A 22,476-nucleotide genomic window follows, 5' to 3' on the forward strand; every position below is an offset into this window, starting at 1 on the left:
CCTGCAGGCAAGAGCGGTGATTCCTCCTCGGCTCGGGTGACCCCCTGCGTCCCCCCCCCCCCCCACCGGCTGCCACCGGGACCCTGGGAGCAGGTCTCCGGTGCCTACAGTTCACGATTGCCCCCCGCCCCACATCAGAGGATTCCCACAGCCTTGAGGGCAGTGGAGGGGCTCGGGGACGCTGTTTGATGCACCAGGAAACCGCGGAGATTCGGGGGCGGCAGTGGACGAGGCCCCCCCCCCCCCCCCCCCCCCCCCCACACTAACTAACTGACGGGCTGCTACACAAAAAAGGTCATACATCTGGAACTGAGCACTAACGGACGGGCTGCTACACAAAAAGATACTTCTCTTGACCATCGCTTGTACTCTGACACAACCCTTTGTTCAAAATGGCGGGGTGCTAAAAAGAAAGGCAATAAATCACCGCCTGTGCCTTCAGATGCCCACGAGGCCCCTGCAGGATAAGACTCCCTCACAGCAACTCAGGAACTGGGCTAGCTTGAAAACGAAACTGCCCTCCCTGCTCACAAAGCCACAATAATAAAAAGAGGACTACTGTCTCTTCTCCTCATATGAGGCGGCCATCTTTGCCTAGTCTCTCTCTCGGGTGGATAGCCGGGGTTTACACTCATGTGTTTACACCATTTTCTGGATAGAATGTCTACCTTCTTATATGGCAATACTATATCTCTAGTTGTATTATGTTCACTAGTAACTCCGTCATGACTTCAAACAAAGTAGTTGTAAAGGGACAGCTGAAATTCCAGGAGCCTAGTCCCGACAGGTCGACGATTTCGAAGGGCTGGAAGAGGTCCCCCACTACACGGTGGAGGAGGGCACTGGACATTCCAGGAGCCTAGTCCCGACAGCTCGACGACTTCGGAGGGCTTGAAGTGGTCCCCCGCTACACGGCGGAGGAGGGCACTGGACATCGAATGCTGTCTTATTTAAAGCGCTTTGATAACCTATTCGGTTCAAGTTATTGAAATGTGCAACGTAACTGATTCTATGTAAACTGCTGTGTTAACATGTAACGAAACTTGTGCTATGTAAAGCGCTCTGATAACCTAATCGGTTCAAGTTCGCGCTATAGAAAACTCTAAAAATAAATAAATAAAATAAATTGATTAAAATTTTCCTTAGGTGCTCGTTTGTATTTGGGCTAAGTGTAACCTCACTTGCGACCAGTCAGTCGATAGGCTTGGTTTGCGTCGCAGGACCTGTCTGACCATGCATCTCGGACTTAGAGTGGATGGAGAGGTCATATCGGATGAGTCCTACAGCAATGATTCGAGTGCATGCAGGTGTAGCATGGCGGTCATTGTTATATTTAACTATTTTATTATACGCACAGTTGTTACATCAACATTGCATTCACTGATATTGACGTCATTATGCGTGCATAAGTTACAGTGTACGTCCACATTGGATTTACTGCCATTGACATCACTGTGCATATATAAGTTGGGTTGTATATCGACATTGGATTTATTGGTATTGACATCATTGTGCATGCATACGTTGGGGTGTATATCGACATTGGATTTATTGGTATTGACATCATTGTGCATACATACGTTGGGGTGTATATCGACATTGGATTTACTGGTATTGACATCACTGTGCATGCATACGTTGGGGTGTATATCGACATTGGATTTATTGGTATTGACATCACTGTGCATGCATTCGTTGGGGTCTATATCGACATTGGATTTACTGGTATTGACATCACTGTGCATTCATAAGTTGGGGTGTATATCGACATTGGATTTACTGGTATTGACATCACTGTGATTGCATAAGTTGGGGTGTATATCGACATTGGATTTACTGGTATTGACATTGTGCATGCATACGTTGGGGTGTATATCGACATTGGATTTACTGGTATTGACATCACTGTGATTGCATAAGTTGGGGGTGTATATCGACATTGGATTTACTGGTATTGACATCACTGTGCATGAATAAGTTAGGGTGTATATCGACATTGGATTTACTGGTATTAACATCACTGTGCATGCATACGTTGGGGTGTATATCGACATTGGATTTACTGGTATTGACATTGTGCATGCATACGTTGGGGTGTATATCGACATTGGATTTACTGGTATTGACATCACTGTGCATGCATAAGTTAGGGTGTACATCGACATTGCATTCACTGATATTTACGTCATGCGTGCATAAATTGTAGTGTACATCAACATTGCTATGTGCGCGCATACCTCAGGGTGTGCATTGCTATCGTATTTATCTGATAGAGACTACTAGCTGCAGATTTCTTAACGTAGAATTATCCCCAGGCATGAGACTGGATCCAGAAAAAAATTTGCCCAGCATCCCTATGTGCCGGGGGAACGGCATCACACGACTCCACCGTGACTTATCCGCGTACGTGACATCAGAGAGGTCACAAGTCCCACCCCGGCGCGCCTACGTCAGTTTTTAGGTCGAGACCTGCGTAGGCTGCGCAGGGAGAGATCTTATGTTACATGTGTGGGGGCTTGAACCCACCCTTCTTCTCCATGGGCTGGCTTCCTAAACTGAGGCCAGCCATTGGAGGAGAGGGGTGTCACTCCGTTCAAGCCCCGTCTTTTTCGGATTCGGGGGGGTGTTTTTTAGGTTCTTTCTCTTTTCTTTCTGTCCTCTTCCCATTGGCTGGAATTTTACATTCTAGCCAATGGGAAGAGGAGAGAACGAAAAACACTCCCCCCCCCCCCCCCCCCCAGTCCGAAAATGTCGGGGCTTTTCAGAGAGCCATTTCTGATGGACCACCGCCGGAAGAAGTAGAGAAGCTGCCGAGTCCTCCTGCCCCTCCCACTCCCCTGTTGCCTCGTTGTGCTTGCTTTTCTGCCCCCCCCCCCACCCCCCTGTTGCCTCGTTGTGCTCGCTTTTCTGCCCCACACCCCCCTGTTGCCTCGTTGTGCTTGCTTTTCTGCCCCCCCACCCCCCTGTTCCTCGTCGTGCTCTTTTCTGCCCCCCCTGTTCCTTGTTGCGCTCGCTTTTCTGCCTCCCCACCCCCCTGTTGCCTCATTGTGCTCACTTTTCTGCCCCCCACCACCCCTGTCCCCTCGTTGTGCTCGCTTTTCTGCCCCCCACCCCCCTGATCCTCGTTGTCCCCTGATCCTCGTTGTGCTCTCTTTTCTGCCCCCTGATCCTCGTTGTGCTTGCTTTTCTGCCCCCCACCCCCCTGATCCTCGCTGTGCTCGCTTTTCTGCCCCCCTCCCCCCTGATCCTCGTTGTGCTCGCTTTTCTGCCCCCCAGTTCCCTCGTTGTGCTCGCTTTTCTGCCCCCCACACCCCTGTTCCCTCGTTCTGCTCGCTTTTCTGCCCCCCACCCCCCTGATCCTCGTTCTGCGCGCTTTTGTGCCCCCCACCCCCCTGTTGCCTCGTTGTGCTCGCTTTTCTGTCCCCCACCCCCCTGTACCCTCGTTCTGAATTGCCTTGTGCTCGCTTTTCTGCCCCCCACCCCCTGTACCCTCGTTGTGCTTGCTTTTCTGCCCCCCACCCCCCTGTTGCCTCGTTGTGCTCGCTTTTCTGCCCCCCACCCCCCTGTTGCCTCATTGTGCTTGCTTTTCTGCCCCCCCTGTTCCTCGTGTGTGTGTGGCTCTGTGTGTGTGGGGGCCGTTGTGTGTGTGTGTGGGGGCCGTTGTGTGTGTGTGTGTGTGTGGGGGCCGTTGTGTGTGTGTGGGGGCCGTTGTGTGTGTGTGTGTGTGGGGGCCGTTGTGTGTGTGTGTGTGGGGGCCGTTGTGTGTGTGTGTGTGGGGGCCGTTGTGTGTGTGTGTGTGTGGGGGCCGTTGTGTGTGTGTGTGTGTGTGTGTGTGTGTGTGTGGGGGCCGTTGTGTGTGTGTGTGTGGGGGGGCCGTTGTGTGTGTGTGGGGGGGCCGTTGTGTGTGTGTGTGGGGGCCGTTGTGTGTGTGTGTGGGGGCCGTTGTGTGTGTGTGTGGGGGCCGTTGTGTGTGTGTGTGGGGGCCGTTGTGTGTGTGGGGGGGGCCGTTGTGTGTGTGTGGGGGCCGTTGTGTGTGTGGCTCTGTGTGTGTGTGTGTGTGTGTGTGTGTGTGGCTCTGTGTGCGTGTGTGGCTCTGTGTGTGTGGCTCTGTGTGTGTGGCTCTGTGTGTGTGGCTCTGTGTGTGTGGCTCTGTGTGTGTGGCTCTGTGTGTGTGGCTCTGTGTGTGTGTGTGGCTCTGTGTGTGTGTGTGTGGCTCTGTGTGTGTGTGTGGCTCTGTGTGTGTGTGTGGCTCTGTGTGTGTGTGTGGCTCTGTGTGTGTGTGTGGCACTGTGTGTGTGTGTGGCACTGTGTGTGTGGGGGGGGCTCTGTGTGTGTGTGGCGGGCTCTGTGTGTGTGTGGCGGGCTCTGTGTGTGTGTGGCTCTGTGTGTGTGAGGGGGCTCTGTGTGTGTGAGGGGCTCTGTGTGTGAGGGGCTCTGTGTGTGGGGGGCTCTGTGTGTGTGGGAGGCTCTGTGTGTGTGTGTGTGGGCTCTGTGTGTGTGGGCTCTGTGTGTGTGGGCTCTGTGTGTGTGGGCTCTGTGTGTGGGCTCTGTGTGTGGGGGCTCTGTGTGTGGGGGGGGCTCTGTGTGTGTGTGGGGGGGGCTCTGTGTGTGTGTGTGGAGGGGGCTGTGTGTGTGGAGGGGGCTGTGTGTGTGGGGGGGCTGTGTGTGTGGGGGGGGCTCTGTGTGTGGGGGGGCTCTGTGTGTGTGAAGGGGGGCTCTGTGTGTGAAGGGGGGCTCTGTGTGTGGGGTCTCTGTGTGTGTGTGGGGGGGGGCTCTGTGTGTGGGGGGGCTCTGTGTGTGGGGGGGCTCTGTGTGTGGGGGGCTCTGTGTGTGGGGGCTGTGTGTGTAGGGGGGCTCTGTGTGTGCGGGGGGCTCTGTGTGTGTGGGGGGCTCTGTGTGTGGGGAGGGGGCTCTGTGTGTGTCTGGGGGAGGCTCTGTGTGTGTCTGGGGGGGCTCTGTGTGTGTCTGGGGGGCTCTGTGTGTGGGGGGCTGTGTGTGTGTGTGTAGGGATGTGTGTGTGTGTGTAGGGATGTGTGTGTGGGTGGGTGTGTGGGGGGGGGCTCTGTTTGTGTGTGTGTGTGGCTCTCTGTGGGTGTGTGCAAATGCAATAGGTCTTGCATTTGCGAGAGATTAAGCTATTGACAGTGTAAATGACAATGCCATTTATTTATCTGTTTTCAAAACCGACACACAAATAAAGAATTTGTCATTTACAATGCCAATAGCTCTAACTTTGGCAAAGGCGAGACCGTTGCATTGTAAATGCTTGTTTACTTTTCCGCACGGATCCCCATCGGCCTGCTTCGGCCTTTCCCTTTCGCTTGTTGGGTGTGTGTGTGGGAACAGTGTGTGGCACGACAGATCCTCACCCCATCTGCATGTGGTGTTTGGGGGAACACCACACCTCCACTGATTGTGAGGCGAGCGCCGGATGAAACTTCTTTCAGCCCCCATGTCGCGGTCGGTGGCGTCACCACGCCCGGCCCCTGCGGAGGATTTCAGAATTAGTTTCTCCCAGGCCGTAAGAGCGTCGCTCACCAGTCGGTAAGTGTCGCAGTTTGTCCCGAGGGCTGGTTCCCGGCCTGTTGGGGGCGCGGGCTCTCCGCGGGTGGTGCAGCCCAGCGTGTCGTTCCCCCTATCCGCCGTTTCCTGGTGTGGGGGCGTCTAGAGCCCAGATGGAGACCTATGCGGCGGCCTCGCAGGCCTTGCTGGCTTCTACTCCTCCTTCCCCTCCTGGGACGTCTGTGCATCCCTTGCAGTGTGCGGGCCCTCTGCGGCGTCGCCGGTGGCTCCGGCCCTGACTGGCTCGGATCCAAGTTCAGAGGATGTGGTGCCGTTGGGGTGCGGCTCTTCGGGGGTTCCTCCTTCAGACCACAGCGCCTCTGCTTCTATCAGAAGTACGAGTTACTTACCTTCGGTAACAGTGTATCTGGTAGAGACTATTCTATCCGCAGATTCCTTCTTGACCTGCCCTTCCTCCCCGTTCTGTGAGGACCTTTGGCTTGGTCTTCTGCACTTGCCTCCCTATGAGTGGTGCCTTCTTTTATCTCTTTTTTGGTGGAATGTTTTCCTGTTATTTGTTCCGTTTCCTCCCTTCTTGTCATAGGTTTATAGGTGCTTCTGTACACTTATGCTCTGGTTTCTCTAGGTTGGGGCTACCTTCAACCCCCACCCCCTTCCCTTTTCCACCCCCTTGCAGTGCTAGGGGTTCTGGCCCCTATGCTTCTCTGCTTCCCTCTGAATTGGGGGCTTTTGGCCGGGCCTCTTCCCTTGTTCCTTATGGGGATGTTGCATTCTGTGCTGGGGCTGTTCTGGGGTTTGTGGTTCCTTGTTTCTCTTGCACTGGTTCCCCTTTGTTATTGGTGGGAGGTTTTAGTCCTGCTACATGTTATCATGACATGTTTTCATATGCTCTTTGTCTCTGGGGAGGGGCTGTTTCCGAACTGTCAGGGTTGCTGATCAGGGCTGTGCTCTGTTCTTTGATCCTTTCCCTGCCCTTAGGTGCTGCAGTGTCTGGCACTGCACCCTCTGGTGGTGGTCCTCACCATTCCTTTTCTATCTTTCTGTTCCCATACTGTTCCCATACTGTTGCAGTTTTGTCTGATGGCTCCGTGTTGTGGCACGGAAAAGTTCTCCGAAGAAAACTGACGTAGGCGCGCCGTGGTGGGACTTGCGTGACCTCGCTGACGTCACGTATGCGGATAACGTCAGTGCGGATCCGCGTGATGCCGCCCCCCCCCAGTGCTGGGCAAAAAATGTCCCAGATCCAGTCTCGCGCTTGGTGATAACTCTACGTTAAGGAATCCATCTGCGGCTAGAATCGTCGCTACCGGATACGACGTTACCGAAGGTCAGTAACTCGTACGTCCATCTCAACATAGAGTATGAAATAATGTTGCTCAAAACCCTGTGGGCCTATAAAGCTCCGCATGGCCGCTATCTCGCCTCTTGTTACTGAAAGACACTTGTTTTTTGTTTCGTCGAATCTTCATCACTCTTTGCGTGACGCGCGTTGTAGATTTACTTTGCGAGGATTCTCGGCGCTGCGCTCGCGCCTGCAGCTGGTTCGCCCATCGCTAGCCATGGTAGCCCCCGCCCCCGCGGTTGAGAGTAAGTGAGCGCGGTCAGTGGTGTACCGCAAACCTGCCCCCCCCCCCCCCTGGGCGTGGCGGCTCCCCCTGAGCCGCAGCGCTGGCCTCTGCGTCTGGACTCCCCAGAGGACCGGAGGGGGGTGGAAGCATCATTCAATGACGCAGAGCATCATATGCAAGAGCTTGAGGCATCCCTTGGTCCGGGTCGATGGACCCTGCGCAGGGCTGCCTCTCTCCTTTATGCTTCCAAGGTCGGCGGACACTGAGCTATCACCGATTGCCCAAAACCAAACAAGACGAGATTGAAATCCTATGTAAATGTTTATTATGGTTTGTTTTCCGCAGGCACCGCTCCCCTGCCTGACTAAAACCGTGTAATCCCGAGGAGATACCCTCAGACCCGCCCCTCCTAATGAATAGTTGTGTGTCCTCACTCCCAGCGCGTGACTGGAATGTGCGGTCGCGCTGTGTGATCTCTGGGTACCTTGAAAGATCAGGATGCAGCGTTCCGCGCCCCGGCTCCGCCCAGCTGACAGGTTCCTGCATGCAAGATCCGTGCGACCATGACCACTGCCTCTCCCCTGTCAACTCCGGCATCACAGAGCGGAGGCGGGGAGGTCTCGTCCTCCATCGCCCAGGGTGGGATCTCGAGCAGGAATGTCTCCTCCAGAGCTGCGCCTGGACTTGAAGGAGCCGGCATCTCCCCAGGATCACACAGTGCGGCCGAGGGAGGCAGGGAGGGAGCGCTGGGCTCGGGGGTGAGCGCACCTCCGGTAAAGTGACATTCCTTCTCCACCCCCGGCCTCTGGAGGGGATTAGTCGGCCCAGCCCATGGACCAGGCCTCATCTAAGGGGCCTCAGCCCTGCAGGAGCCTGTCTCGGTGACAGGCAGGCATCACAGTTTGAAGCCACCAATGATAACCACCTCGGGGGACAACCCCCGCCCCCAGAGTCTGCAGGAGATGAGCCACTTGACTCATCAAAGGCCTTCTTCCACAATAAAACCTCTTTATTTCATGGGTTTAGGACCGACTCTTTCACTAAAGGAATAATTGCCAAAGCAGCCGGAAGCACACTCAGCAGGGCTCTCGGATCATCGGAAACGGGCTCCTCTCTGCTCACCCGCCTCACTGCAATCCCTCAACGAGTGTCCAACGTGGGCAAAGAAGGGCAGACCCCAAACTGCACTGCACTACACGAAAGAGAGTAATGCAGTGAGGCTCTGGCCCTCATGGGCCCACGGTGGACACCCCTGTGTCGCAGAAGATAGATAGCCGTGTGCTCTGCAGGATCCTTCACCCCTGTAAGGGCCCATCCTGTGTTTGCCTATAGTGGACACAGGACAGATCCTAGAACTTCTGGGGCCCGAGCGAAATGGAAGATCTGAGGCCCCTCTAATTTGCATGTAACATCCAGTCGCGGCCGGCATTACTTGCGGGTGGGGCATCTCACGGGGGGTGGGGGGTGGCGGGTAATTAAAAAAAAAAATGTACCTTCCCAGGTCTTGCGTCGTCTCTGCTTCTGCCCTGCTCTTCTGTTCCTCTGGCAGGAACAGGAAGCAGGCAGCCTCCCTCCCCTAAGCCAATCACAATGCTGCAATGGCAGCATTGTGATTCGTCGGGACTCTGACCAGCCAGGCTCCTATGGGGATGCCATTTTCTCCATGTAGGATGCATGCAGCCTCCATGGAGAAAGGCCAGAGTGCGCATGACTGGTTTGTTCGGCCCCGGAGGGCCGACCACACTGTCAGCGCCCCAAGCCGTGGGCAAGGCCCGCCTCCCCTGCCCTAAAGCAAACCCGCCCGCCCCCAACCAAACACTTCTACTTTCTCGCAGTGCGAAAAGCCGAAACATAAGATGGAAGCATTTTGTGTTTCTGCATCTCTCACTGTGAGAAAGCAGTGGGGCGACGCTCCTCCGCCCTAGTGGAGGAGCCGCCCTTGGTAACATCGCAGAAAGTGACATCACAGAAAGTGACATCGCAGGACTGTTGATCTTATGCTGATCTTATTCGGCAACACTGAAGAGACCTAACGTGGATATCCGTAACATGGACAAAAAGATAAATATACAAATGAAATAAGTCCATATATTTTAAAACTGTATTACATGGATTACATTTGTCACATTGGATGGAAAAGCTAGGAGCAGGTCTCACAAAGATGTATATTATTTACTCCTCGTTAACTGATTGTTTCCGGATGAGTGCTTGATACAATTTCCAGTTCTGCCTCATAAAGGGGGGAGATCCTGTAGAGGTAATGAGGGGTGGGATCATTCAAAATATAAAATAGCAGAAGAGAAAACCTCTCACACCATGGATAGACTTGGAAATTCCAAAAGGCTCCCTTATCTTTCTGTTCCGTTATTGTGCTACTTTAGGATGACATTAATACTTCGTAATTTGTTTTAACGTAAATCCTCTCACCAGAATCCCACATGCACTTGCTTAGAGACGTAGGACAATCTTTTTGTGTGTGGGCTCTTTACTCGCCAGAGTTATGTTCAGTGCAAAAACACAACACATATAGTACACAATTACAAGACACCATTGCATACAAATAAAGATTGTGCATGAATAAAAAGAGACTTAGAACAACCAAGACCACTGTTAAATCATACATCAGCTTGAAGGTTCGCTTCAGATTCAAGGGGTTTTCAAATCAACGTTTTTGATTTGGTGTTAGAACTGTAGGAAGTAGAAGTGGCCGTCTTTAGTACTGGTGGAGCCCTGTGCGACAATGTTGGTGCCCCCAATGACTCGCTCTGGCACGGATTCCCTCACTGCCACCCTTTAACAGAACCTCTCAAGTCTCCATAACCACATTCTCGCTCAGATGTATTTAATTTGATTTACAGCGCCACTGATACCAGTGTAGGGTGTCAGAGAACTTTATATCACACATTACACAGAGACGATCAATCATACGTGTGTAAATCACAAAAGGTAATGTTACATAAGACAAAGGACTAGGAGTCACATGACAATCAAATCATAGTAGTGGGCAGTGTAGTTTAATAGTGATTGATTTGGAGAAACACAAACTCTGAATTTAAAACATAATACCATGGGTGGGGGTTCTCTTTAATAACCAGAATGTATTTCTGTCCAAATGAACCTTTTTGCAACATTAGAATATTCAAAGACTAGAGAAAAAAACATAACGCTGTAATTTATACCTTGCAGTTTGCATTCAGCTCTTAGATGACAGTTAATAGCTCCTTCTTTAGTGTTAGGATTTTGAGTTATACGCTGCAAGTAACAATAGGATATCTCTGTCAAAAGCAGTAACCCACTGGCCTATTTATATTATGTGGGCATAGTGATCTGCATGGTACATGTTCTTTGCTGCAGGCACATTAACCCTCTGCGCTACCTTTCCACAAGTCAAAACTTCCACTTGACAAAACTTCATCTTACTCTAGGAAGATCATCAATCACCAGAGTTATCATAACATTTTTCGTGTTGCCGAAAATTGCTGGAGGACAGGAAGGAGGCGGCAAGTTCTTTTAGAAACATAATATACTCACAAACATGACGCCCCCAGCTGAAGTCAGCGCTCAGGGCGATCTCATCGGTCACACTGCCCTAGAGCCTCCCTGCTCAAGGGTCCTGTGACCTCAATGACAGAGTCCCTGTTGCTTTAGGGTGTGCTGCTTCGTAGGCCTGCCCGCAAGACTGGAGGTGAGCTTCAATAGGGGTTGTGGTGGGCAGGCCTTCAAGGTTAACCCACACTTGCCACCGCTATGGTCCACCTGCTGGTGCTCAGACACCATTCGTCTAAGGTCTTTCGGGGCCCTCTAAGGGCTGGCATGGGATTGTGCTCTCTCATGAGAGTGGTCTGGTGGTTGGTCATGAAGGCTGAACCTGTTTTGTCAGTTCCAAATTCGGCAGCTCTGACCATAGTGCCACATCCTCTCTCCACTGAACACCATTCTGTCCCACAGAGAAACTCACACTGCCTTCAGCTACAACCCAGTTGCGCCCCGTGAAACACCTAGGGGTACCTCAATTCAAATTAGGCACTAGACGAGAGCAATATGCTGCCTAAAAAAAATGACAACATCCTGGAAAAAGCAAACACTCAGGGGAATGCAAGATTAGGTAAAAGCATGGGAAATGTAAGCAGGAACTACATGGTTACCGTAACGCTTTTGAACTTTATTCAGAAATCAGTTTGTGCTTTTTCATGAAAAGTTAAGGCCAGGACTACAGGCCCGGATGGGACCAGTTTCAATGTCCATTGCTTATATCCTTACAAAACGTAAGCAGTATGGTTTAAAAAGACCACGATTCGTGAATACAGACGTGCGGTATGCATTGTTTTCCACCCGCCTATCGAGCAGGTATTGCAGTACATCCAGAAATGGTGCACTTCCCCACCTGGGGAAAACAGTGCTGTTCAGAGAAAGACAAGCAAACAAAAGTAGCGCTTCACTGGCAAACTATGTAAAGTGGCACTTGTGTTTTGGGTGTGAATAAAATTAATTTGTCCCCTTTTCGACCCACTCTGTCTTGCTTTAGTTATTTTTTACATTTTGAACCTTTTATTTATCCCCATCCTAAGGCTGCACTTTGGAAGTGAAAAATGTCTGCAAATAGACGACCTTTCCAGCAAAAGTGTTTTTATTTTTTGGATTTATTTCACAGGGGAACAAGTAAAGGAAAGGAAAGAGGGAGTACTGGCTACAAGGCCCAGGGAAGGGGGCCCTAACACCTGGACCTTACAGCTCGCTATAGTGCTTAGAGGCCCAGGGAAAGGGGGCCCTTCCCCTGCGGCTTGGAAGCAGTAATGAGGCATTTTCTAAAACACTGCCCTACCACTGGCAGTTCTACATACATTTTAATTACACATTCCCATAAAGAATGGGTAATCAAAAGTTAACAAAAGACAGCTGATCTGGCTACTCCCTCCTCCCCTCACCCACCTCTCCTTACCTGTGTCTGGCTGGTCCTGGAAACAAAGGGGCCTCTGTCTCCTGGAGAGGGAATGGCCGGTACTTAACAGAGATGCTGCCCTGCCCCAGACACTGTGACCCATAGTTGCTGGCCTGGCTGCTGTGCCTTCCCCACTTTGTTTGTCCTCCCCCCTTCCCCCACCCCTGCACCCCCAGGAATGCCAAAAGACGTCTTGCATGTGTATTTTGATTGTGTGGGGATGGGGCCCCTGGAGGAGCAGGTAGGCAAGCTGTGAAAGTGTGGCATTTCACAGTCAAGCGGGCCCCCTGTCTTTCAGCTGAGTGCGAGGCCCTGGGCAGCTGCCCACACTGCCCATGCCTAGCCCCGGCCCTGAGTTGACACCCCTGCGTCACAAAAGATAGCTGTGTGCTGTATCCTTCACCCCTGGAAGGCGCACACCTGCGGTGCTGGCGACGTAGGACTCGACAGTTAACATCCTGAGGGCACTTCCCAACCACCTTCATACAAACCGGGCGGGGCTACATTCATAGACATGTATCCCAACCTGTCGTCATAATGTTCAGTTTCTGGGGGTCAGAAACACTTAACACTCAGCTGGCCTGTTTCCACCCAGGCCAAAAGCAGAACATTAAAGACCGATTCCGAAGCCGTGCCTCCATATGCATCCTACACGCAGAGGCCCGGGGGTGGAGCAAGGAATGGCGCTTTCCAGGTGATCCGTTCACCCCGGCTCGAAAAATACTTTGCAGTAAATATACAGTTGTAACACAGTTTGCATTATAATTGTTTATGCACTTTGTTTTGAGTTACAGTCCTGTTACGGAGAAAAGTAAGGCTTTGTAAATACAGTACATAGACTTTGAATGGGCTTTTTAGTAAAATGACCAGTAGATTACCTTCAGATTACTTTTCGTGCACAGTGTAGTATACCTGGATACTACACTGGGGCATTTCCTATAAACAGGTAAGTACATTCTTTTTTGTTCTTGAGTTCAGTTGTACAAGGTTTTCATAGATTTTCCGACTCCGCACTTGGAAACTTGTCATAGAAAAACAGGAAAATAGTGTAACCGGTTCAAAGGTAAGTACTTTGTTGTGGGAGTTGGACTCTGTGGCCCACCAGGGTCAAGGATGCACTCTTGTTACACCCTCAGCGGGACTACGGCGGCCGGGTGCAGAGTGCTGAGGCCCAGTGTTCTCCAATGGGGGCCTCCAGTTGGCGGCTGCTGGCAAGCAGGCCACTGAGTTGTGGGAGCAAAGCCCTGGACTTAAGCCCAGGGCAATTCAGGGTTTAGGCCAGCACAAAGGATGCACCCTCAGTGGCACTGATTAGTGATTATCTCATTTAGCCTCTGCTATACCTACCTCTGTGGACTCCCTGGACTGTGCACACTATTCCTTACTTTGTTATATTATATACAGAGCCAGCTTCCTACACATTAGTTAAAGATATAACTTGTAACAATCCCAAATGAAACAAAAAATTCCAAATTCAAACACAAGCTTACTGAAGCAGTCACAAAAAACAGCAGAGCACACGGGAGCTGCGCACCAAGAAAGAAATGTCAGGCAGACTCCTAATCAATCAATAAAAGTCAAAATTGTATTTGCACAGTGAAGCAGAGTGGCCAAAAGGAAGTCACACGTCGGGTTGGGAGTGTGCACCAAACATCTTAGCCACCAGACCACTTACGGGTGTGCTTTGATTGACTGACTATAGAATCCCTTATGCTATCTCTAGCAGATGAGCTCAAGCAGAGCATAAAGAGCCTTCTCTATGCCCGCATGGATTTCTCTGAATGTGCACCCCCTCACAATCTTCTGCTCTTTCTCCTGATCTCTTTCCTACATCTGTCTCTTCATTTTTGAGGTGACTGTAATCTTGTTTTCTGTTTTTCCTTCTCGCCCCTTTGCCGCTGCCCTGCAGGTCTCTACGGGCACTCTGCGGTGTATCACGAAGCCACGGATGCTGTCTACGTCTTTGGAGGGCATCGTTTCCATGTGGAGGTGGTGTCTGCCTCCCCAGAGCTGTACAGCCTGTCTTACCCAAACCTGACCTGGAGCCTCCTGGCACCTTCACAGGGCAGAAAGGTAAAGCACAGGGGGTGGTGAGAAGGTCTGAGGAAGGCCTGTGGGAGAGGATAGCTGTGAGCTAGACTGATGGAGGGGAAAGGATGGATGGAGCAGGGCCAAGCGAAGGTGGAGCCTCAGATTGGGTGGAAGTGACTGATGCGGAGAGCTGGAATGAAGTGACATGAATAGAGGAAACCGAGTTTGACTGGTCGAGTGGACAGCGAAGAGGAGCATGGGACCAGGAGGGGGGTCAGCTCATGAGCAGGAAGGTTCCAGGTGGGAGTAACTAGTATACTTGGGATAGAACTTACGGGAGGGAGTAAACAACACTGCAGCGGGCAATGGAGCGAGGCGATGAGGACCGTTGAGATGAGAACAGGAGGAGGAAGACAACAGGGGAGATGATGAATCCAGAGGCGGGAAGACTGTGGAGATGTTGAGGGGCCTGAGGGAATGTCCACCTGGTAGATTTCACTGGCCCTCATAGAGGACTTCTGCCTTCCAGCCCTCTCCTTGAACTTGCACGTACTGCAGTGAGGGGGTATTTAAACTCTGACAAGCCTGCCAGAGAATCTCCCAATCTTGTAGGGTAAAGATAAGGGACCCCCTCTGTGAACCCCTATAATCTGTATACACATAAACCATGGTATTATATAAGGGATAAAGTACCCCCTGCCATACATTATAAGGCTATTGCATGTGACCGACTAGTTCCATAGCCAAATAGAGGAACGAGGCGTAAGGGAGAGTTCCTTTATAAGGTTATGGCTCTCCGAGGTAACTTGAAATATCTGTATACTGTACAGCAGGATTTTTTTACAAACCACTTAAAATCTTGGTGCAGCTCTTTCATATGAAAGAGAGCATGTTTGCAAACACAAAAATAAAAAACGGATCCTCTAGTGCAAAATTAAACTCATCAAAACTTGTTAGCTATTTGTTGCAAAGTTATATTAGAAAGAGTTCAATAAAAGCAAGGTTAAAAAACAAAGCTGCGGTAGTTTGGAAAGTGTAGACACATGCAGAAAGAGCCTAACTTTCCTATAAATATATGGAGTGAAAAAAATCGAAATGTTTTTTCTGCTTGTGACTTTTAGGTAGTAAAATAAAGCAGAAGAAAGAAAAGCAGTGCTCCATTTTCATTGCTTTAAGCGGGTGCTCTGTCACCTGACCTGCCTTTCACTGCGGCTGCTGCTTCCAGCAGCAGGCATTGTGACGTCCGAACACGACTGCAGTAACTTATTGCAGTGGAGTTTGGACATCTTTTCTTTATAAGGCGCGTCACAATTTGCTGATTATAAATCAATGAGAGACTCATTTACACAGGGGTTTAATAATCCAGTGTATGATAGAATGATACGGATGTTTTAGTCCTAAATAAATCATGTAAATGTGGTTTAGCAACATATTAATGGATAACTCCGCAGGTGTCTATATTATAAAATTAAATGACGCATAGACCACAGACCTTGTTTTTCACTCTCTTCTGTCTGGTGACCCTAATATTTGAACATTTACTCACAGCGACTTATTACTATGCTTTTTATCACAAAGTCATGTCAAAGTTGCCACATACCTTCTGCTGTGCAGGGGTCTCAAGTTAAATGTCCAGACAACCTGTCTATTAGTATTAGTTTTTTCTCTCCATCCTTATCTTAGGATTTTTGTGGAGCAGGTGAGGGCCTGCTCCCTCAGAACACCATGTTTGCAGCTCTCAGCTGAAGAAATGCATTATTGTTACCTTTGAACGCCATTAGTAAGGGAAACAAAGCTTGCTGCAAGCACATCTGGCTAAAAAAGTCACCTTGCAGCTACAGATGCTGCTTGCAGTCTTCGGCTTAAGCAAAATTGCCACATCTATAAACAAAAAAGATGAAGACATACGTTGAGGTTGGGAGAGCCTAGAAACTTTAGTGGTAAGCGAGCGGCAAGCTAACTGCAAGCATGAGAGCAGAGGGGTGGGCAAGAATACATAGGAAGTAAAGGAGAGAAGCTGAAGACAGGCACCAAAACAGCTGGGCATTGAAGATGGGTGTGATTTATAAGAGTGGTAGAGGTAGTGTTTGTTCAAGGGTTACTGAGCGAGGTGTAAAGGTAGGCTGAGTGGTCTCACAGAAGAAAGTGTTGAGGTACCGTGTGGACAGTCATCCCAGGGAAGAGTTTAAAGATCCATTGCTTCCTTTTGTCCACACAGCCACTGTCTCACTTCTTCCATGTGGCGGCAATCGTTCGTGATACCATGGTTGTGATCGGGGGCCGGACGGAGCAACAGGAGTTCAGCAACAACATCCTCTTCTACCAGATCAACTGCAATACTTGGATCCTGCCCAACCGCACAGGTGAGGGAGTGGGTTGTGCTGGAGGCGACCACAGAAATGGTGAGGCCACTGGGAGGAAGGGAAGAGAGGGAGTGGGGATACACATGGTTGGAGGTGAGGGCATGGAACCTCAAGTATAGGGCTATAGTATGAGCCCCTGTGAACCAGCTGATGTTCCTCGGTGGTTACCTCATGTCTAGTTGACTGCCAGTCGGCTGTTCTTCATACGGTGTGTGGCAGCCTGTTTTTCATTGGTGTCAGTGTGTGGCATCCAGCTGTTCTTTACACGTGGTGGCAGCCTGTTATTCTTTTGTGTGGTGCTTCTTGTGTTGTGTGTGCTATTGCCAGGGCTCGAGTCGGGGGTACACGGCGTCCACCCACTCTTTTCACAGGGTGGACACCGTCCCCCGTGCTAAGGAGTTGGTCCCCACAGAAATTTGCTTACCATGTTCCATTTTCAGATACCGGGACACGTTCAGTAGCACCTGCACGTTGCCTGCTTTCCATTCCCAGCAGCAACATGCATGCAGCAAAGGGAGCCTTTTTAAGTCTCGCCTGGCGTTGCAGCGCAAAGCGCTGCTTGCTGGGCGAGAGATTTTGTAAAAGATCAGATTTGAGAAAGGGGCTTGAAGCCCCGGCCCTCACTTACATTGGCTAGCATCACCGTTTATGCTAAACGTTGGCTTGCCATTGGAAATGGGGTTTTGTAGCCACTGCCCTTTCTCCTTTTCGTCCGCCCGATTCGGAAAGGGTCGTCTGCTTTGCAGCTGTCAAAGCACTTTCTTATCTTTATGGGGCCATGTGTTTCGAATTAGAAACACATGGCCCCATAAAGACAAGAGATCAATCCTTGTTTACTAAAGTAGCCGGTCACCCATTCTCCTACTTATTATGTGTTCATCTATATGTTCATTGAGCTGAGCATGGCTCTTTTTAGGTAGTTTGTGTGTTCACCCATCCATTGGCTTATTTATGTATTTATACCGAATGTTGGATCGTGTCTGTCAATCATATGTATACATCAATTAACTCAGTGACGCATCTACTCTCACATTCATGTACTTTAGGTGTCTGTCTCTTCATCTTGTACATAGGTGTTTATATATTTATTTAGGTATCACAGTTGACTAGATCCGACATACACAGTGACTAGTTTGTTGCATGTGCTGTTAAGGCGCCTTGATGCCACGATGACACGCTCAGGTTCCAGCATGGCATAATGTTGCCAAAAATTACATGCCCCATCCAATCCCCTCCCCCGACCTCCACAGACACCTTGATGTAAAAGTTGCACTCAGTCCTTCAAATCTTTTTCAGGGTGCTGAAAGAGCCATTAAACTACTATAGAGCAGTGTGTGAATTACGTGAGGAAAAGAAAAACGCTCTCCACTAATCGCATGTCGACTTCATCAGAGCTTCCCACATAGGGCAGTTCATTATCATTTTCATTATTAATCAGTATATTGTTGTCAATATTATTAATAATTAATATCTCTAGCATATTTTAGAACTATTAGTAGTATGAAAGAGTAATATCATTGCCGCCAGACCACCTTAACTACCATTGGGTTGAGTACCTATGTTTGCTGGCATAGCGCTTAATTTCGAGCATGGCTAGCTTTGAAGCGCTGCACCAAAAATAGATGCCAGACCTGTCAGTGCGTTGTCCTGCTGCCATAGTTCCCCGCTTCAGGCGGGAGAAGGACAGGCGGTCCTCTCCAGGCATTGCAGGCCAACCACGGTCCATGGAGAGGAGACGGGCGGTGTAAACACGGCCCGCTGCCCCGTGCCAGAGATTTCAGGACCCCACACGAAAGGTGGTTTTACTGAGGGGAAGAAACCACAGTGGGGTGGATGCACGCTATGGCCACGATCAGTGCTACAGAGTGCTCTCCGGTGAATGAATATCGAGGTGTATCGTGATAGGACGGTGCTTTTATAAGGCCAATAATTAGGGGTGGGGTACATTCAGTCACAGGGGCCTAACTGACGCGTCGCAGACTTCTGTGCACTAAGGGGGCCTCCTCAGCTTGTCAGCTCGGGTGAATGGGAATTGCCAGGGACCTGGGACCCCGCCACTGACCGGTCCCCCACACGATGTGCCGCAAGCATGTAGTCCTCTCGGGTGCATCGTCCTGTCATAATATATATATATTAACATATAGAACAGGTCACCTCTGGCCACCAGTATATTGAAAATGTTTCCCACTATATAGCAAATGACACAGGAATGATTAATTTGTGCTTCTACTGTTAGGCAAGGGATTGACAAGTCGTGTATCTGCTCTGTAAAGAAGAAACCCTGAGTTGGTCGCCCCTAGGACTCACACAGATCTCGGCAGCAGGCAGTCAAGCTTCTGAGCTGTCTTGCCAGGCTGACCTTTCTTGCATCTGGATCTCCTCAGCGACGACCAAAGCCTATTTAACATTTATTTTTCATGAAGGAGAAATATTGATGTCGGAAGTGCTTCACTTATTAAATACCACGCCACAAGGTTTTGCTCATTGCCTCATTGCACAAATATGTCTGCATTACCTCCTGCCCGCTTCCTGGGAAGGGCCACGCACATTCGGAGTACATTGTTGGAAATGGATGTTCGAGGCATGTGGGCTGCTGAATTCATATCTGTGCATAGATCGCCGCCTAGTGTTGGGTCCGGATGATTGCACATTGTTGTCCTGGAAGAGTCTTCGAAGTATCAAGAGATAGGTGGCTCCTCCCCTGGACTACAGTGTGCATGGGCATTCTCTCCATCCTCAGATTGTTTTTTTCCGCCATTGGGTTCGGATGTACTTTCTTGACTCAAGTTCGGAATCAATATAAATTATTTTCGCAAGGCCAAAAGGCCTTCGGGCGTCGGTATTGTCTCTCGTTCGGTGCCTAGTACTTGATCCAGTTCTTAGAACAGGACGTCGAAGGCCGTTTGCCTTTTTGACACAGTAGGCCCCAACGACGATCGACGATGGAACGGAGCCCGTTCAAGACATGCCCCGTCTGCAACTCCAAGTACCCTCACATTGATGTGCACCCAGTGTGCAATGAATGCCTATCTCCGGACCACGACGAGGCCAGCTGCATGGCCTGTTCCAAGTTCCGGTCAAAGAAGACGCTTCGGCGCGCCGCACGACAGTCGGCGCAGAAAACAGCGCCCGACCCGGAGAACATCTTCGAGGCCGATGTCGATGAAGAGGATCCTAACCAGCAGTCGGACCCTGCTTCGGAGCACGACTCTAACTACGATGTGGACCAGGAAGAAGACTACGTCCATGAGGAAGACGTCGTCGAGGTAGGAGACGACGCAGAGGCCATCGGAGCCGTCGATGACGACTCGAGCGATGAGCAAGGCCCACCCGCAGTTGCGGGACCCAATACTGACACTGTACTCTCTACGGCTCAGGTCGAGGCATCGCCGGAAGGCCTTAGCCAAGATCTTAATCCACATTCTATAGCCCCGCGTCAAGGCCCGGCTAAGAATACTTCTAAGGAGCCATCGGTCAATCAACCAATCTCGGTGGCGAAATCGAACCGACAGATGCTAAATCGAAACCAAAACTGCTAAAGACAGTACTCGGATCGACTGCCTCGGATTCGTCGGCTCCGATCAAATCTAAGAGTGTCATCGACCCTTCGGGGTCACAAGGGGGCGTCGAACCAAAGACCGGGGCGCCGAAGCCTGTCTCTACAGTCAAGCACGTCGCTTATGTAATGGTCTGTCTGACTATTTTCAAGAGAAAATCGACAACATCAGATCGTCTTTCCCTACTGACTGGACTCCTCCAACTCCCTGTGATAGGGTCTTGGAAACTGTATCATTAAATTCCTTTAAAGAGATGACTATTGAGTCCGCTTTAAGGCTGTTTTCCCAGTGCAAATCGGGTTCCCCTTTAGACCCGATCCCTGCCAAGGTTATGGGCAACCTGGCCCCTTTACTGGTCAGACCTTTCCTTTCTATTTGGAACACATCCCTCCGCACTGGCCAATTCCCGACTGATTGGAAGGAGGCTATGCTGGTCCCCATCCTGAAAAAGGTGGATGCGGACCCAGCACAATTTAGCAACTACCGTCCTATTTCCCTCCTCCCCAAACCAGCTAAAATTCTGGAAAAGGCCGTGCAGCAACAACTGGCGGAATATTTAGAAAGTAACCTACTATTACATGATTCACAATCCGGATTTAGAGCGGGTTTTAGCACGGAGACTGCTCTCCTGGAAGTGTCTGAGACGATCCGTGAGTGTGTGGATAGGGGTGAGGAGGCCATGTTGGTCCTCCTCGACCTATCCGCCGCTTTTGACACGGTATCCCATAAAATACTATTTATGGGAAAAAACTGGAATAGGCGGCGTTGTGCTATCTTGGATCGAGTCCTTCCTTAAGGGAAGATCTCAGAAGGTTTTTCTCAAGCCTTTTAAATCAGAGGGTAAACCCCTTCTTTGCGGTGTCCCTCAGGGCTCTGCCCTGAGCCCTCTATTTTTTAACGTGTACCTTGCACCTCTGGCTAAAGTGGTGGAGTCCTGGGGAGTCAGTGATCTCTTATGCTGATGATACTCAGCTTGTGTTTTCTTTTAGAGATCACTCTGACCCCAGCATTGCCAGCTTTCGCCATTGCCTGGACAATATATGCTCCTGGATGACCACCAATCATCTTAGGCTGAACACCGATAAGACGGAAGTCTTATTTTTTAATCAGAAAACTCCGCTGCATCCTAGCCTGTGGTGGCCTACGGTGCTCAATCCTCCTCCTACCCCTGTCCAAACAGTACGCAATCTGGGCTTCCAATTTGATAATGCTCTTTCATGTAAAGCCCAAATTAACAAGGTCACATCAGGCTGTTTTGCAAAACTTCGTATGATCAGAAGGATCTTCCCATACCTTCCTCTAGATGCCCGCAGAACTATCATTCACGCTCTCATTACATCTCATTTGGACTATGCCAACAGCCTCTATGCCGGTGCCCCCTTATACCAAATTGAACGTCTGCAGATTGTGCAGAATGCGGCGGCAAGACTGATTGGCAACATCCCCTATCGGCAGTTGGTAGCACTTTACCATAAGAAGCTACATTGGCTTCCCATCGCTTGTCGCATCCAATTCAAGATATTGACCCTTGCTTTCCGTGCTCTCAATGGCCTTGGCCCAGGATACCTGAAAAAGCGACTGGTAGTGTCTCAATCGGTCAGATCCTTGAGATCGAATATCCTACGTCTTCTGATTGTGCCACGTTTCCGACGTTCCAGAATGGGCGGTAGAGCGTTTGGCGTAATGACCGCCAAACTCTGGAATAGCCTCCCACTTGACCTGAGATTCAGCCCCTCTGAATCCCTTTTTCGCAGTAAATTAAAAACTTGGCTGTTTTCCATTGCTTAAATCAGTTTTAATGTTTTCCCTTTTCTCTTTCTGAGCCTTCCGTCTTCAGCGCCGGGACACCCCTTTTGGTGGTAGCCGCGCGCTCTACAAGCTTCTTAAATAAATAAATTGGCGCCGTCGACGTCCAAACATGGCTACACTGGCAAAGAACTCAAGGCTAAAAAGACTATCGATCCGAAGCTTACAGCCTCCAAGCCATTATTAAGCAAGGCCTTTGCGTCGAAGAGCAAACCCGACCCGAAAGAGCATGTCGCGTCGAAGCAGAAGAGCGTGCCTGCTACGCACCGGGAGCTCGAGTTGACGCAAGGCCGCAAGCAAGCTAGTGATCAGACGAAGTTGGTCGGATCGAAGACAGCGCCACCCTCGAAGAAGGTCGGTTCATCTCCAATGCTTATGCCAATTAAATACGGACTGCCCCCGACCGCTCGACCCAAAGCGTTCGAGCCACAGAAAAGCACCGACACGTCCAAAAAGGTGTCGGTAGTCTCGAGGACTCAGTCCATTGAGGAGGATGTGGTGTTCCAAGCGCCCTCCTATGACAATCAGTCAAAGCTGTTCATCGACTCAGATTCTGGCAAACTGACCATTTACAAACGGAAGATCGTTCCAGAAAATCCTTTGGAGTCATACAAAATCCCTCTCAAAAGGAAAAGGGATTCTGCCACCTCACCTGTTCTTTTTGAACCTGTGGAGTCCTATGGACAAGA

At 50.3% G+C, this 22,476-nt stretch overlaps 1 protein-coding gene across 1 annotated transcript in view; it reads left to right on the plus strand.

The window, feature by feature from the left end:
• The window catches only part of MEGF8 (multiple EGF like domains 8), a 399,920-nt gene that overhangs the window by 253,299 nt on the left and 124,145 nt on the right, over positions 1–22,476 (plus strand). Inside the window, exons 31-32 of the mRNA XM_086933057.1 lie at positions 13,940–14,103; positions 16,280–16,424. Of these exons, the coding sequence (XP_086789183.1) occupies positions 13,940–14,103; positions 16,280–16,424 (309 nt within the window). The remainder of the gene's footprint in view (positions 1–13,939; positions 14,104–16,279; positions 16,425–22,476) is intronic.

The sequence above is a fragment of the Lissotriton vulgaris genome, chromosome 7 (assembly GCF_964263255.1).
Source record: "Lissotriton vulgaris chromosome 7, aLisVul1.2, whole genome shotgun sequence".
Lineage (NCBI taxonomy): Eukaryota > Metazoa > Chordata > Amphibia > Caudata > Salamandridae > Lissotriton > Lissotriton vulgaris.